The 18,323-nt window shown below is 37.2% G+C and overlaps 1 protein-coding gene across 1 annotated transcript in view; it reads left to right on the top strand.

Annotated features, from left to right (window-relative positions):
• Cdk14 (cyclin dependent kinase 14) overlaps positions 1-18,323 on the top strand; it is a 534,124-nt gene that overhangs the window by 255,186 nt on the left and 260,615 nt on the right. The window contains exon 7 of the mRNA XM_021190228.2: positions 13,253-13,315. Coding sequence (XP_021045887.1) covers positions 13,253-13,315 — 63 coding nt within the window. The remainder of the gene's footprint in view (positions 1-13,252; positions 13,316-18,323) is intronic.

The raw sequence follows: 18,323 nt of genomic DNA, 5'->3' as shown, positions 1-18,323 counted from the left end.
TGTGTGTGTGTGTGGTCACTTGTTGCCAAATGTTTCTTATGTTCATCTCCTTGATAGAAATTATAACCAGTTTCAGATGGTGAGTTGATCATGTGCCAAGCCTATTAATTAGTTTGAAGTAAATATTGAGGGATATTTTACTCAAATTGTCCAGTATGACTATACAAAGTTATTTATGGTATATTTGACTCATGTTTGAAATTGGCAGAGGCAAATTTTCAAATGTTGTGTTCACCCTGGAATCAGGAAAGCACAGCTGAATTGTTCTATAACCAAGCAGTGGGGATTTTATTATTTTTTTCTTGAAATCTTTTCAAAAACCTCACTTTTGGTAAATTGTACCAGATCAACAGAAGGGAGGGGTATGGAATGTTCCACCTCACCAACTAGAGGTTGGCATTAGAGCTAAAAAGCATAATAGATTAGCCATAGCATTGGTTTCTGCTTCTAAAAACCTGAAGGTTCATACTAAAGCAGCATCAAGTATTCCTGCTAAATATGTCACATGCTTGGGGAAGTTATTGTTGGAAGTATTGCAAGTGTTTAAACTTTGAGGAAAAAAGGAAACTGTTTTCTTTTCTTAGATTTCCTGTGATCTCACACACACACACAGCAACATTCTCTGTGACCTGAGGAAAGATCATAGTGACAAAATAAAAGAAGCAGGGAAAAGCTGCCCTTTGTATTTTTTTTTTTTTAATCACAAGCTGGACAATAATTTGCTTTTTGGATATTCATGGGTCTGAATTTTTACTCCATTTAAAATTCTGGAAATACTAAGAATGCAAGAATTAAAGTGATTTCCTGCATGCTTTGTGAACCAGAGCCTTTTTTTTATGTTCACTGTAGACAGAGCTACTGCTTTAAAGCAGCACGTTTAAACTTTTGAGAGATACGGCATGGCCTCTGATCATCATATTCTGTAGGTATGGACTTGCGCTTTTCCACTCACAGAACTTGAGAAACCTGAAGTTCCTTTGCCCCTAAATGTATTGAAATAATTTAAAAGCAAACTCTGATGTGGAAAACAGACTTCTTGCTGGGTACCATGGTGAGCGTCTCTAAACCCACCACTGAGAAGTCAGAGGTAGGAAGGTCATTAAGGCCAGTCTGATACTGAGGTCCAGGCCATGCTGGGCTATGTAGTGAGACCCTGCTACAAACAAAGCAAAAAAAATAAATAAATAAAAATAAACAAATTAAAAAAAAAACAAAATTAACAACAAAAAAAACAACAATAACCAAAGGTGAGGGGAAAGATGAGAGGTCTTTACATACACGTACTGATACCTCACATGCACTCTGAATGGTTCCCTCCTCTATGATCATAGCTGACAATTTTTAGACTTCAGTCTTGAAGTCTTGAGGTCTTTCAGGCTTCAAAAGTCTTTCTCTAAACACATGTCTCTAAACTCATTATGAGAGAAAGTGTATTTGTAACCTAATAGGTTTTTTTTTTTCCAGATATCTTTCGTGTTCATGAGAGTTTTGATTAGTCCTGTTTTGGAGTTTTCGCCCGCAGGTTTCCTTCCTCAGGTGATGAGGAAGAATTCCATGGTATTTAGGAAAATTATATTAACATTGCTTCCAATTTACCCTTCTTTGTTCCCTTGGGAAAGTTTTCAAAATTTGCTATTAGCAGGTCAATGTTTGTTGTGTCTTTATGTGGTTTAGGTATCAGAGTAATTGTAGCTCCGTAGAATGAATTGGGTAGAGTACCTTCTGTTTCTATTTTGTGGAATAGTTTGAGAAGAACTGGAATTAGGTCTTCTTTGAAGGTCTGATAGAACTCTGCACTAAACCCATCTGGTCCTGGGCTTTTTTTGGTTGGGAGACTATTGATNTCTGCTTCTATTTCTTTAGCAGAAATGGGACTGTTTAGATTGTTATTCTGATCCTGATTTAACTTTGGTACCTGGTATCTGTCTAGGAATTTGTCCATTTCCTCCAGGTTTTCCAGTTTTGTTGAGTATAGCCTTTTGTAGTAGGATCTGATGATGTTTTGGATTTCCTCAGGATCTATTGTTATGTCTCCCTTTTCATTTTTGATTTTGTTAATTGGTATACTGTCCCTGTGCCTTCTAGTTAGTCTGGCTAAGAGTTTATCTATCTTGTTGATTTTCTCAAAGAACCAGCTCCTGGTTTGGCTGATTCTTTGAATAGTTCTTTTCATTTCCACTTGGTTGGTTTCAGCCCTGAGTGTGATTATTTCCTGTTGTCTACCCCTCTTGGGTGAATTTGCTTCCTTTTCTTCTAGAGCTTTTAAGGGTGTTCTCAAGCTGCTAGTATATGCTCTCTCTAGTTTCTTTTTGGAGGCACTCAGATCTATGAGTTTTCCTCTCAGGAATGCTTTCATTGTGTCCCATAAGTTTGGTTATGTTGTGACTTCATTTTCATTAAACTCTGAAAAGTCTATAATTTCTTTCTTTATTTCTTCCTTGACCAAGGTATCATTGAGGAGAGTGTTGGTCAGTTTCCAAGTGAATTTTGGCTTTCTATTATTTATGTTGTTATTGAAGATCAGCCTTAGACCATGGTGGTCTGATAGGATGCATTGGACAATTTCAGTATTTTTGAATCTGTTGATACATGTTTTGTGACCAATTAGCAGGTCAAATATATGAATGGGATTATAAATGGTTCCTTTTTCTTAAAAAGAGGAGGAACGCATTGGCACAAATTTGGTTCTCTTTGCTATTTTCTCATAATTATTACCAAGTTTCTATCTAGTGAAGATGTTTTATTCATATTATGAATTTTTTAATATTTCACTCCTTTATAATGACTTGGAAGATTAATACAAATGATACAGATTTTCAGATGACTCGCGTTAGAAATGGATCAACAAAGTCTAATTTTCTCCTTCTCATAAGCTATTCTAAAATTAATATTTTAAAAATTAATAATTATGTGCACAATTAATTTTCTAAGCCACTTATTTCTGTAACCAGATCCCCTGTAAAGGTTATCTTTCCTATAAAGAGCAAGCTTATGAAGTGGCTTTCTATCATCTTTGTAGCCAGCAAGTTATCCCATGATTGGCATGGTAGCTCAATACTGTGGCTTCAATACTAGGGAAGTTGTAGTTTGTCTGGAATTCCAAGCCAGCTTGAGAACATCATGTCTCCCTACAGTCCTAAACATCAAGGAATCAAAACTGAACCAAAATGATTCGAGAATGGCCACTTTATTTACTACTGTTTTCCTGTCTGGTCTTGGTCTCTTCTCTCTACAGTTTGATCTCTCCCTGTTTCAAATTCCTTTTGTTGTTGTTGTTGTTGTTGTTGCTCTCTGTAATTTTAGGATCTGCAATATTTCTAGCAGAGTGGCTTCAGAGTTCAGAGTTAAGATATTCTTGTCTATTATTCCAGATTCTTTTTCTCTTTTGTGTGTATGTGTGTGTGTGTGTGCAACATATGTAGGCATGCATTTGGAGGCCAGAAGTTGAAATCTAGAGTCTCCTTTAATTGTTCTACGCTTTCTTTTCTAAGTCAGTATCTCTTACCCCACGCAGATGTGCCCAGTGCATCTAGTGTAGCCAGCAAGCTTGCTCCAGGATTCATCTCTGCTTCCCATGTTGGTATCAGTGGTAGACTCACCCGAGTTCTTTGTATTGGTGCTGGTGATTGAGTTCAGACTCTCATGCTTGTCTGGCAAGCACTTTATCTCCCTCCTTTAAGATAGCGCTTGGACAGGAGCTGGTCAGACAGAAATATGTGGCTTAGAAAATGAACTATACTGCAGAGAGCTTCCAGTACATAATTTTTAATTTTAAAAATATTAACTTTAGGACACATCATGAGAAAAAGAAAAATTAAATAATTTTAACCTATTTCTTCAGATTCTTATGGGAAATCAATGTTTATTGAATATCCTTCTCATAAGGTGTTCTAATAGTAATATGTTTTAAGTGAAAAATGATATACACTTGAATTTCACTCCAGCATAGTTCATTTTCTAAGCCACATGTCTCTGTGTGACCAGCTCCCTTGCCTATATTCCATTCTCTGTATTTTTATGCTTTTATTTTCCCTTAAAAAAAAACTCAACCTTGTCTCAAAGTACAATGTACTTGTAATTTGAAGCTGATGCCATTCCATTTTCTTATGTGGCTTAGCCTCCTACATGGTTTGCTGTGTGATGCATGAACCATAGTCCTTTCTTGACTTGGTTTCGCAGAGCACATTCAGCAGTTTCACACCACTGTAAAGTGCTATTCTGTTGAATGTGCTGTAGAAGCTTTGCACAGAATTCCTAAGTTGTCCCCTTTCGAAAAGGAAGACTGTAGTTTGCTTTACGCGTTTCCTAAGGCTCCCGCAGATACAAATGCTTTTCACTTTAAGAGTTACCTTCAACAATTCTGAAACCACTAGAGACATAAACTATTGGAGCATGAACGTCTGCGTTTCTCTTATGAGAGAACAATGGCTTGCAGAGGTCTGCCTGCCTCCTTTGCGAAGCCGTCTGATCTGTATGATGCTATTCCCAGGAGTCAAATAGCATTTTGTTTTAATGGAAGGGATATTTCAGGTTGCTGGTTGTGTATGATGGGAATGCGGTTGGAAACATTTCCTGTTCACTCACCAGCCTCAGGCTGCTCGTGCATCTCGGCTTGAGAAATGACAGCTGAAAGCATTTAGGCAGAATCATGGGCAGCCACACATAGATTTATTATTACCAAAAAGGAGGAGAATAAGCTAAATGATTAAAAAGAAATGTATAATTCAATTAGAAGTATGCCATTCCACACTAGTTATTAAAGAAGAATTTTTATGTAGGATAATCTACTTGTGTCCTAATTACTTTTGCCCTTCCCTAAGGAATATATGTGTGATTTATTGAGAGAATTTTAAACTCTTCCTGTGTTGTTTAAATCAAGATAAAAATAAAATAGTCTAGAAACAGGCTTTGTAATATTTAAAGGGAGTTTGTGTAGAAACAGTGAAATACTTGAGAATAATGTCTTTGCTCATGTCAGGATAGAATAGATTGGAAGGCCATGTTGTCTCTCTTCATGCTGTGCCTTGTTATACCATCAGAAGCTCAATAATTCAGGTATAATTGGAACCTCAGAGGAAAGAGGTGGCACCTGTGTGGTACTTTACATTATTTGTTTTTGTGAAAGATGCTGGGGAATTATAATGCATGAGTGTTAAGGCTCAATACCAGTTGATTGCTTGCTTAAAGTTGACCTTACAGCACAGTTTAAAGAAATAGCTCTTTCTTATATGTAGTGGATGTAAGCTCTGTTCACCAGATGCCTGGCATGCCTGCAATTTTGTCCTAAGTTCTGTAGGCTAAGCTTTCTTTTCATTTCTCTTTATTAATGAATGATTCTCCTGTTTTGAAACTTGCAACACTATGATTTGATTAATTGTGACTTAGGACTGAAATAGGTGAGTGCTGCTAAGCTTCACTGTGGGGTGGGGATACAATTTCAAAGACAATTCAAACCTGTAGGCAGCGTATAAGAGCAGTTTGAACCTAACTGCTCAGTAATTTGGTGTTTTAATTCTTTAAACAGCAATCTGAGTTGTTTAAAATTGAGATTATACCTTGAGGAAAATGCTCCTGATTGCTGTAGAAGAAAATGTTCAGCTTCTGTAGGTTTTCCTCACTTGCCTGGAAGAGTTACAGTCCCCCGAGGAACTGTGTGATGGTAATGAGCTAAGGTTAAATAGATTAAAAAGAGCAATGATAGTCTTGCCACACTCATAACCATTGTCAAGTGATGTTTAAATTCATACTGACCTACAGATGGCATTCTAAAAACGTGATCCATTTGTCCTGTTTTTTTTTTCCTATTGACCAAATATCTATTAGTAAGTAACTTTAGGGAAGGAAGGATTTATTTTGCAATACAGTTGTAGAGATGCAATTTCTTTACGTCAGGAAGACCTAGCAGGGTTGTGGGGTAAATGCTCATTTTGCCTCTCCAGTCAAGAAGCAGAGAGAGATGAATGGTAGTGTTCATTTTCTGACTTTCTCTTTGTGCCGTTTTTATTTATTTCGAACAGCATTCCAAGGGTTAGTACCACCCACTTTCAGGATAGGAATCTGTTCCCCAGGTTATCCTCTTTGTAAACACCCTCATAGCCATGTCTGGGTATGAGTCTCCCAGGGCATGCTTGTTCTAATCAACTGACAATAGCAATTAGTCATCACAGTTGACAAAAAGTTACCTGTGTTATGTCCTAGATACAACACAGTACTAATAAAGGTAATTTCAGTTGCGAGCTACAATTACCGTTGTCACACTAACAGTTATTGTCATCGCCTTAAATTTGTGACCAAATGGGATACCACTGAAGAGCAGAAGACAAAAAAATGGTTCGTGTCCTTCAGAAAACTTCAGTGTTTTTATTTGCAGTGCCTTCCTCTTTGCTCTTTGGCTTTCTTACCTAGATGAAAATACGGTACATAGATTAGAAGTTGGTTGTATAATAAGAGTATTTTCAAAATATCCAAGGTCAGTGAAGTCAAAGGTATATTTTGATACCTGCAATTTATCTGTCTTAGCAGCTAATTCTTAACATACAGCATATACCATGTATTTTTTAACTATGTGCTTCAATGGATTTTTTGTTCATAAATTATATTTCATTACATTCATAATAGAATCATCACTGAGCTTTGGTCTTTAAACCATAAAATCAAGGCACATATTAAGAACACAGAAATTCCAAAGTAGTCTTTAGCTTCTGTATTCTCTTCACATTCTTATGCTTAAGACAGTTTGTTTTTCTTCTCAACATGATAAAAATTTCACTAAGTATGAATATATTGATTTTCCTCTCTCTGACAAATGGAAAATTACATGAAGACTGTGAAGTGGAGGCTTTACTTAATGTGATTTCAAAAAGATGGGGTCTGTTGGGTTTCCTCTCTGAGGGACTTCTTTATTTTTAGCCTAGATGCTTAAAAATAGGACTTTGCTATTTTCAATCTCATATTTTGGCAGCACTTCCAGACGTCAGAATTAGCTGACAAATACTGTGGACAAATCCGTAACATTCCAAGTGAACAGATACAGATACATATGTTTGAGAAAGGGCCTTATTTTTCTGATGAGGAAAGTCCCTTCTACAAGTCTGGGTCCCTCTAAAGCAGAATTATCCTGAGGAACTTGATAACTTAGGAATATGGAGTTTGATTATTTGGAGCCTACCACTAAAACCTGAATTCATGAAGATTAAAGTAGAATAAAAAGATCTATAGGTATATAATTAAGGCTGGGCAATCCCTAACAATTGACTATATTCATTTCTGCATATGAAAAGTGGGCCAACCTTCAAAGGGCTGTTTTACCCAGGTCTGTGTTAATGGTGTCGTGCTTGGGTTTTCATTCAAGTCTTCCTAGTTGAGCTTCATGGTTGACTGGCACAGGACTGATAGTGGTCACTATACTTCTTAGGCCTGCATATGGCTCAAGTTCACCCAGACTCTGCCTTGCTAAGTGAACCCTTTCATTTTCTGTGGTCTCTCCAAGCCTTGATTTTACAAAGCAAAAATTCTATCTTGCCTGCTATTGCTAATGTGATCCTGTCATAAGAAATTCCATTGGGATGACCAACAGATTCAGAACCTTAAAATTTATTTTGTTTTGAACATTTAGTCTTCAGTGGACTCTGCATTCATGGATCACCCCAGATTTCTTCCTCTACAAATGCCCCCAAAGCAATCAGCATTAAAGAAGAAGGATATAGCTAGGTAGGGACTGAATGTTCAGAGTCAAAAGCTGTACCTCCTCTATTTTGACATGGTCTGTGAGTCTAGGCACACTTGGAACCACCTACTCCATGAAAGACTGATTTGAAGTTCTAGCCATCAAATATAAACCTGTCAGACACAGGCATCCATAGTGCTTCTAAATGGCATTATCCTGAGGCAAAAGAGCACTGATGTGAAAATTATGGGAGTGAGGTGGTCCCCTGAGCAGAGAAAGTGCTCAGTACAGCAAGGAGAGATGCACACAGCCTTGGGGTTGTTAGCAGGGCATGAGCTGCTTGAGAGACAGCAGTTGTCCAGGAGCTGCTCTGCAGGTGCCAGAGATCAAGCCAGAGGGATCGGAGAGTACCTGCCCATCATCACAAGAGACTGGTCAGTTTGTCACTCTCCACTCAAGCTCTGCTGAAAATTGAACCTGGATGAACACTGAGCAGTGGAAGGGCCAAGAAATGCCAGGCAACATCATTATTTAACCCCTTATTTCTACACCAGTCCAGATCATAAAATGTCACACCATCCAGAGCTGAGGCAAGAAGTTAAAGATTTAATGAAGTTTGTAATTTTGCTACATCCGATTCGGCCCAAGGCAGAGTGCTCTGTATTAAAAAAAGGAAGGGTTTGCCCCTGTTTTGTCTTATTTTTAATGACAATAATTGGAAGAAACCTTTAAATGTAGAAAGGGGAACTAAACAGCTTTTAGTGTGTGTAGATTTGCCAACACTGGGCAGCAAAGTCTGGCCGAGAACTCATGCTGGCCAATCCTGCATAGAGTTCTTCAGACTCTTGTTTCTAATCACTCGGTACACTCTAAGGTCCATATGCATGTGCTGTGTCACTGAGTTGTTGAGCATAGAGAATAACACAGTGTAAAAAGGAATGAGCATACAGACAGGAGTCACACATGTTCTCGTGAAACGCTAGCACATAGTATTGCTTACTTTTTCTCTCTTTCTCTCTCACTAGATGTTTATTCTCATTTCAAAATTTCAATCCTTCAAAATATCCCTCCTCAATTTAAACACAATACAGAACCACCACCACCACCACCTTTTACTCCTCCTCCTCCTCCTCCTCCTCCACATCTCTATTGCTAACTTGCTACTGTTCTGAAAATGGTGTGGTTATTTACTCATTAATTTTCTCAAACGGCAGTCTGAGGTAGGTGTGCTGATTCTTGTCCATCACACAGGCGAAGATGATGTAACAGTGAGAGGTCATGTGACCTTTACAAGGTAATGTGACTATTGATAGCTTTGTTCTAATGGAGATGATTTACCTGCACATGTGCCCACAAACTATGTCTCTGTGCCCTATGTCTAAATAAATATTGACTTAAATATTTAAAGGTTTAATTGAAATAATAATTTACATGTATTATGAAATTCTCAAAGAATAAAGTTATATTATTTAAAATGCAAAATAAATTTAAGAGCTAATTAAAGAAATTAAATAACTAAAAAAAATATCATTTCCTAAGTACTGGTCTCTGGAAAACCTCTCTCCTACAGTTCATGATGCCGTGTCACAGGACATGCACTAAATGGGTTACCTGCATCCTTTGAGAATCAGAACTTTTTTGCTTCATTTTTTTTCTCACATCTTTGTTTTTCCATTTTAAACAAAATGTAGAACTACTTTATTTTTTTTCCAAGACGAAAACAATTCATATAAAATCCACAGAAGTTAAACCATATTAGAGTGAAGGCTTTGTTATGTTTTGACTGTAAAACCATCGTGGGTCATGTGTGTAATGTCCTAAGTGTTCTTTAATATCACCATGGTCCCACCCCCTTACTTGGTTGATTTTTGAGGCACACATTAACAGATACTTAGCTCTTCCTTCAGTCTTACCCTTTCCTGTGTTTTGTCTAGGTTTGTTAGTCTGTCGCTTTGCATTGTATCCTGCTACCTAGTCGGATAATTTGTGGCATGTCTACATGGCGGGGTTGTCGATGTTCTTTGGTATCTTCTCCCTCTCCTTCACTGGTTATTTAATCCATTTGCTTTCACTATTGCTGTATTTAATCTCCCAAGTTTCCTGATAATTCATGCTCGGTTCACTTTTCACTGCTCTGTAGTTTAGTGTCCATTACATTGTTCAACTGAAGACAGTTTTGACGGTTTGACTTATTTTTTTCTAGGAATTCTCATGAAAATATTTCTTTTTCCTGGCTTCCTTTTGTATCAACTTCCTTCTCCTGTTTAGCTTTGGTTTCTCCTTACTGCTATGCCACTGGTTGGGAGAACTGTTTCATTTGTTACTGAAAAAGAAAAAATGGCACCCAATGCAGCTGCATGATTACTTTATGGTTTTCAGAATGTATAGATTAGGCTCCTTGTTGGAGTCCTTGTAGTTGTTGTTGTTTTATTTTGAGGTTTTGTGGCACAGTCTGCGTATATAGAGCGGGCTGGCCTCAAACTCCGAGATCCACTCACCTCTGCCTCCTGAATGCTGAGATTAAAGACATGTGCCACCAGGCCCAACTTAGATTAGGTTAGTCTTATTAAAAGAGTTATGTGAGTCTTAAATTCTGATCTCTTAAAAAAAAAAAATAGTCTTACCTGAAAATCCCCAAAGATGGCTCACAGATAAAAGGTAAGGTTCCCCTTCCCATCTTTATCCTTTGGAGAGGATCTGGTCTTTGGTGATTAGTCCTTGGATCAAGTGAAATGTAAATGAAGCATAGAAATAAGATTCACTCCCAGGAATGGCTGCTGTATTTCAATGATTTCCCAGATCATTGCTTCTAGATATTGGTACTCCAATGTCAAAAATAAGAGTTCTGCATCTATGCTTGACTAACTCAGATGGTTTGATGTGAACTTTATTCACTGGTATGAAAAGGGCACTGCTTGTTGCCATCCGAAAGCTCTTCTATTGTTCTCATGGTTAATTCTTGTCATTTGGCTGCTTACTTGCATGAATCACAAAATATAAATATGCATATATTATGAAATATTTGTTTTTAAATTTTAAAATATTTGTTTATTTTTATTATTTATTTATCTGTTTATTGTATGTGAGTATATGTATCTGTCTTCAGGCACACCAGAAGAGGCCATCAGTGCCCATTGAAGATGATTGTGAGCCACCATGTGGTTCCTGGAATTGTACTCAGGACCTCTGGAAGGTCCTCAGTCTTAACCACTGAGCCATTTCTCCAGATCCTGTACTTTTTAATTCTGTCCTTCCTGATTTTTGTTTATTGTGCTCGGTTTATGTTTGAGGATATCATGAATTTTTATTTGTTTTGTAAGTTCCGGTTTATGGTTTTAGCAGCTGTAACATGACATAAACTTGTTGTTGCAGTAGTGTATATTCCCTTACTATGACAACACCCCTGTGTCCTCACACTCAGCAAACAGGGTGATTATCTCATCATTAGTGGGGTGCAAGCACACAGAGCCCAGTGCTGCTCTGGCTAGGACTCACCTGGCTGTATTACTTCATGACAGAAGGGACAGGGTAGATGCCCCTTTGAGAAAAAGGTCATATAGCAAGACTGGAAGCCATGAGGAATTTAGGTCTCCTCTAAAAGTGTGCTATCACTCAGACATGATGGCATGTGTTCATGAATTTAGTACTTAATAGGATATCTAACTCAAGTTCACTGTAGGCCACATTGTAAGATCCTGTCTCTAATGATAGATATGAAAAACAAACAAAAAAAACTCTCTTGTAAACTCACTCAGGGCCCTACAAGAACTACGTTCACCCTTCAAGTTTCATGCCCACAGTGACAGGAGGATATTCTGCTAGATCCAGCCTCTTACATATCTCAAGATATGCTGAACACAGTGTTCTTTGAAGCAGACTTCTATCACATACAGCTTCCAGTGAGGAGGAATGCTGAAGATACGTCCCAACCACAGCAGGCACTAGCCATATGATCTCTTCTACGAGGCATTTTGCTTATTGTGTGTTAAAAACTATAGCAATTAGGTATCATTCCTATCTTGTTGGATATTACACTACACACACACACAATGTATGCATAACCTTATAGGTTAAAGTTTATTCGTATACAATTTTATTTGTTCTTCAAAAAACAAATGTTCTTAAGTACTTTATTTGCTCCTTTCTGAAGTTGATGTTAGCTTAGCTGCACATGAAGGAATGCATAAGTGAATACTGCAGACTCGGTCTCAGGTCAAGATGAATCTCCCTCCGTTTCTTAAATGCTTGGAATAAAACTTGCATATAGTAATTCAGGAAAAGCCCCATGGACCCAATGTAGTTATAGTTTAAGTTTGTTTAAGTGAGCTTATCTTATATGTATAATTTTCTATACATCTGTGTCTTTCTTTGTGTGTGTCAGCTGCCATAGTTTTAAATAGTTCCAGCAGCGTGGAGTCTTGAGTCTGACTCTCAACATCCTGTGTGGTTCTAGATAAAATAATAAAGTCATACTGCATATATCAACTAGCTCTCTTGTCCCAGTGTTTTGAATTTGTCCTTGGAATGGCTAAGTTGTTTCTCAGAACTGATTTCTTTCCGAGTTGTTTGGAGATTCTGCCCTTCATTGCTCTGGGGATCCTTACAGGGCTCTGTTAAGGGATGCTCTGTGCTCTATTGTGGTACCTGGCACTCCTGTGACCATCTTATATGCCAGGCATCATTATAAGCTCATGACTGGATGACTTTAAGGTCTGCCATGTGTCATCGGCAGTTGCCGTTGGTGTACAATCAAATTCCAGTAGCCAAATTTAAACCGTGGACGCGATGCCTACGCCAAGGTCCTCGAATGCTTTATAAAGCCTGCAAGTCCTCAGCCACTCCAGGCAAACGGACACCAGGGCGCTTGTTCACTCATTTTACCTTGTAACTGTTTATCTTGTAAATCATAGGATGCCTTACAGTAAGAGAACAAAACTTTTGACTACACTACCATTTTAATAGTTTTCTGTCATTCATCACATAAACAAAAGTAAGTTAAGGAAAAATGACAATCATTGATACATTAACTTACCATGCTTGAAAAATAACTGTGTATTATCTGAGTGTGTTAATAGGTACCTGTCTATCCTTTCTTAAAGTTGTTACTTTGAAAGCATTTTTGTTAATTTATAATTTATAGTTATTTAAATATAGTCAGTTCTTGAAAACAAAAAATATGTGTATATATGTGTGAAAACTCTAGTTATTAATTTCATTAGGATAATAGGGTTTTGAATGTCTTCAGCTCACATAAGATAATGTAAGTTGACTTCAGAAAACTTGTGACTGAATTTTTGTTAAGTATCAGAATGTATATTCAATGAAGAAACCAACACTTAGTAAGCTGTAAGTGTGTATTCCTATTAAATGCAAATGTGGTTAACATAAAGCCTGAAGGTGAAGATGGTTTTATTATGGTTAAAAATGGGGAGTGGTAGGGCATGAAACTGCATACTCTAAAATATTAACTCGTATATTGTGGATTTGTTTTGTCCAGAAGGTAATGGTGACTTTGAAGTAGAAAAATATTGATTCATCATGCTATAGCCAGAGGGATGTTAATACATTTTCACCCTTTCTTCCTAGCACACTGATTTATGTCAGTACATGGACAAGCACCCTGGAGGACTCCATCCAGATAATGTGAAGGTAAGAAACAGGATTTTAAATCCATGGGGCTGTATTCTTCATATGTGTATTTTTAGCCTAAAACTAAAATCTTCTGTGTAAAGGACACAACAATAAAAAGAACTAATTGTTATTTTAATTGGTGGGAATTGTGGTGTTTTACCTTTAGTTTTAATACAGAAACATTCGGATTGTTTTGTACTTTGTGGCAGCTTTTAGTTATATCATATATTCTGATTTTTTTAATATTTTTATATTTCTGGTAACATAAACTGATAACTGAGTTAAAAGAACATTTGTGATGTATAAATGCCTTTATGCAAAAAATATACAATTTGTTCTTCAGACATTTACTATATTCTATCCCTCTTGAGTTTTTAATCTTGGTTTAAAGAATTTTTTAATTAAAAAGGAAAGATAAAAAGTATGTTCTATGACTAGAATGTGTTCATTGTTATGGTTACACATTGAGGCTGTGTGTTTTGCTACTGTTATAAGAATTCAACCATTAACACATGAGATTCCTGCTGTACCTCAGAGTTTCCTTAATTCATATGATTAATGTTTTCAAAATCATACTAAAATAAATTTAAATAGGGCGGGGGGAAGAAAAGAAAAAAGAATCACACTAGGGAGGTGGTGGGCAGTGGTGGAATAATACATACATTGGCTTTTCCTCAGTGTTTGCCAAGAGACAAGTCATTCATCCAGGGTTATATTTAGGATTTACACTGCAGGTAAAATTATTCCCAAAGATAACTGACAATAAAATAGTGACAGATGCCTCATTGGTATTTCTATTTGATATTAACGTATTTTCTAATGTGGTTATATTTGTCACTTCTATCTATGAATAGAAAATGAAGAACATAATAATATTTAGTAGATTAACAACTTCATAATATTGTGCTAGGTATGAATTAGAAGGGAACCACTTGAGCTAAACATGGGACAGTAAGGTAATTCTACATGAATATAAGTTTGACCATCAGGTGAAATGTAATCATCTCTAAGGGAAACAACTTGAGCTAAACATGAGACAATGAGGTAATTCTACATGAATATACGTTTGACCATCAGGTGAAATGTAATCATCTCCAAGGGAAACCACTTGAGCTAAACATGAGGCAATGAGGTAATTCTACATGAATATACATTTGACCATCAGGTGAAATGTAATCTTCTCTAAGGAATTTGTCCTGGGCTGGCAAGATGACCCAATGGGTCAAAGCACCTGTCTGAAGTAGGCTAGATTTCCTACTTAGAATCACAGGATTCCATAGAGGAAGGGCAAGTCCCACTCCAAAAGCTGTCTTACACACATATGCATGTGCCCACACTCACACACGAATCACACAGAATAATAACACTAATATATTTAAATTTGAAGAATTTTTGAACTCATTTAAGGCACAGGAAACAAAAAAGTGAAATGATCCAATTATTTAGCATGCAAATTTCTCGATTTTGACTATTACTTTTCTCAGTGTACAGCTTGACACTGTGTAGCAATGTTTTAAACTTTTTATCTTATATTTAACAAATGTACATATTTTCCTTGCTTTTATTTTATACATAATCTGTTTATTATGGAGAAAACGTGAATGACAGGGAAAGAAGATTGCTCCATGGGTGAAAGCCCTTGCCACCAAGCACAGTGACCTGAGTTCCATACCTAGGACTCGTGTGCTATAAGGAGAAATGCCCACAATTTTCCCTCCAATAAACAGGGTCACACATGCCACCACTACAAGCACACTGAAAAAATAATATAACAGATAAAGTAATACACTCATGAAAGTTAGATTTGTAGAGAATTTTAAGTATCACAAAGCTGATGTATCTTGGTAGACCAGAGACAGTGAGGGAGCCGCTGAGCTGGCCTTTGGCCTCCAGTTTCACAGAAGCACCTGAAACATTTTAGACTAACTTGTTACTAATTTTGAGCAAAATATTTGTGAAAGTTTTATCATTTGTCTGTAGCATTCCTTAGATGAACTGGGATAAGCTCAAGAAAATAAGTCAGTGTTAAATAAATTTTCCCAAACTATTTTGCTAATTTAATTGCCTACAGAATGTATCTATTACCAGTATGACATTTTGAAATAAACATTAACTGTTAACTAATAGTTAATATCTAAGCATTATGTACATGCTTGACAAATGAGTAATTTCAGCTCTTAGTCACCTAGAGGATGATTGTAAGCCTGATGTAAAAGCCTGAGGACAGGACCTCTTTATTAATATTTATGATGATTAAAGAAATAGCAACCCATTTCTATAGCGTGAAAGTTGGTATATAGGAAAGCGCTTAGCTTTCTTGGAGACTGCTCACCTTTCTACATTTTAAATATTGTCTACTTCAAAGCACATTGGAGTTGGGTCATAATTTAGTCACATACATAATTTGTATCAATTTGCGATCTTATGCCCGTTAGTGAGTTGCAGATTGGCTATTGGATTTTTAAATGACTGAAACAGTTTAAATGTTACCCTTTATTCAGGTTTCATGTATTTAAAAATTGATAAGCATGAGAGACTGGAAATTAAGGTTCATGGAAAAAAGCAAAGATGAATTGTCACAGTCTCTAGCTGACAGCCATAGAGGGAGATGGTGGCATATTATTATCTTGATGGGATTGAGTCTTCCTGTGTTTTATGTAATGTGTTTCCATTTCTGTGGTATAATTACTTTGCTAGATAATTCTCTGCAAAATTACATTTACCATCTTTTTTTTTTAAGCAATTGCAAATGACCAAAGTAATTTTGAACTCCCTGTCTTATTCCCTGAAGTATCTGAAATCCTATTGGTATAAAAACTAACTTCTGTTTTTCATTTCGGTAGAGATACTAATTAAAATAATATGAAGTTTATTATGGTTGAAAACTTGCTGTCACTCTTCTGTAGTCCAGAGAACAAGCAGGTGTGTTATAGATAAACTAATGTGATGCCAAATTAAGTTTGCCTTATGCAGATGGCACTGAGCATACATTCCTAAATGGGGCTTTCTAATACCCAGAGAGTAAACCAAATGACACCCAATTTTCTCCACGTACTTCATTAGAGTTCTCATTTAGTTAGTAATGATACCCTCTGATGCATTGGCAGGAGTATTATAGAGCTTTTCCTAATTCTGTATGTTAGGAAATATGAGTCTTTTCATGAGTCAAAGTAGTAGTTTTTTTTGTTTTGTTTTGTTTTTTTTTAATTCTGCATCCAGTCTGGATTTCTGCCCAAGAATCTCTTGAACACTTTGTCCTGGTTTTGTTACAAGATAGAACATTCACGTCTAAAACTTAAAGGATTATTAAAGGATTGGCAGTAAAAAATATAATAAAATGGTCCATACTAGTCCATGTTGTATTAGACATGCAAGGTGCAGCTAAGAAGGGAATCTCAGGATTAACCTGAGAGTCAGGCCTTCAAAGGAGTCATTTGCTGATAAGCTTGTTAACTAATGGAGCTGACAGAGGAATTAAGGCCAGATAATTAAATAGTACACTCTTCCATGGCAGTGTTTTACAACTCAAATTTAAAGGATGATAGAATTGTAAGGCAGAAGCACCCAGTTGGGAGCACCCATTGGGAGCACCCATTGGGAATGGGAGAGATGTCATCCTAGGTCTTAGACTTAAGCTGCTTATTCACCCTGGTTCTCTCCGTACAACAATGGATGCTGCACAGAACATTTGTGTCTTATGCTCGTCAAAATCGATAGGATGCCTTTAAAGGCAGGTTCAGTAGAGTTGCAAACTCTACTCTGAACTTTTCTGTTGTCCTGGGTCAGCATGTCTTTTGTGTGACTAGCCAGGAATGCTGGGAAACCCTATTATAAGTCATAGGCATTATATTATCACTGTGCACATTTCTGTTACTTCCCACACCTCTGTGGGATTAAGAGAAATTTGGTGATCATTTATTCCAAACTCACTAGTCTTTAATTATTACATCTCTCTTGAAGTTATTTTTTTTCTCTGCCATGTGACTTTTTTTTTGATGAATATTCTCCAACATTTTTTAGACTTGCTCATTATTTGTTAGTCTCTCAGTCTGTATCTTTACCTCTCTTTCTAAAATGAATTTATATTAGCCTTCCCAAATTATATCAATATTTTGTGCTGGTTTTGACTCTTAAGTTGTTGTTATAGACAAAAATCATTGAAATAAAGATGACTGCCCATTTTCTTTGTGTGAGAAAATAATTTCTGCTAAGTTTTTAAGTTTGGACTGAATAGCAGTTTCATTAAGCAGAATCCTTGTCTTCTGGTTAGTTTCATGTCAACTTGACACAAGCTATAATCATTGGGAAGAGAGACTCTCAGTTGAGAAAATGCCTCCCTAAGATTGGCCTACAGGCAAGCCAGTCCAGCCTCCTGATTAATGATTGATACAGGAGCATCCATCGCTCTCTGGTGGTGCTGCCCCCTAGGCAGGTGCTCTTGGGTTGTATGAGAAAGCTGCTGAGCAAGTCAGGAGTGGACAGTAACTAAGCAGCATGTCTCCATGTTTCTGCCTTGCGTTCTTGTTCCAGTGTCCCTTCGTGGTGACCTGGGATATGCAACTGTTAACTGATCACCTCCCCAAGATGCTTTTGGCTTTGGTGCTCAATCTAGGCAGTAGGAACCCTAATTAAGACCCATGACTCTGCGCGTTTTTCATCAGACATAGCCTGGTAACTTCTAGAAGCTTACATATTGTATCAGATTTGCTTATCTTGCAAACACATTCGACTCCCCGGGGACAGAGTTCTCAGTGTTCCCACCCTGCCTGGCAGGGCAGAGATGGCAGCTACCATAAGGTGTTGATTGTGAAACACAGACTTTTCTCATGGTTTCAGTGAAGATTTGCCTTTTTCTCTGTCCTTCTTTTCCTCCATTCCTTTCCTTCTAGAGTTTTTCCCTTCTTTTTCCCTCCTGGTCCTTAACTTCCTTCACCATATCTCCCTCCCTCCCTCCCTCCCTGCCTCCCTCCTTCCCTCCCTTCCTACCTCCTTCCCTCCCTCCCTCCCTCCCTCCCTCCCTCCCTGC

This window comes from Mus pahari, chromosome 2 (assembly GCF_900095145.1).
Source record: "Mus pahari chromosome 2, PAHARI_EIJ_v1.1, whole genome shotgun sequence".
Classification (NCBI taxonomy): Eukaryota; Metazoa; Chordata; class Mammalia; order Rodentia; family Muridae; genus Mus; species Mus pahari.
Note: the sequence above shows the minus strand (reverse complement) of the source record. Positions and strands in the feature narration are given on the sequence as shown.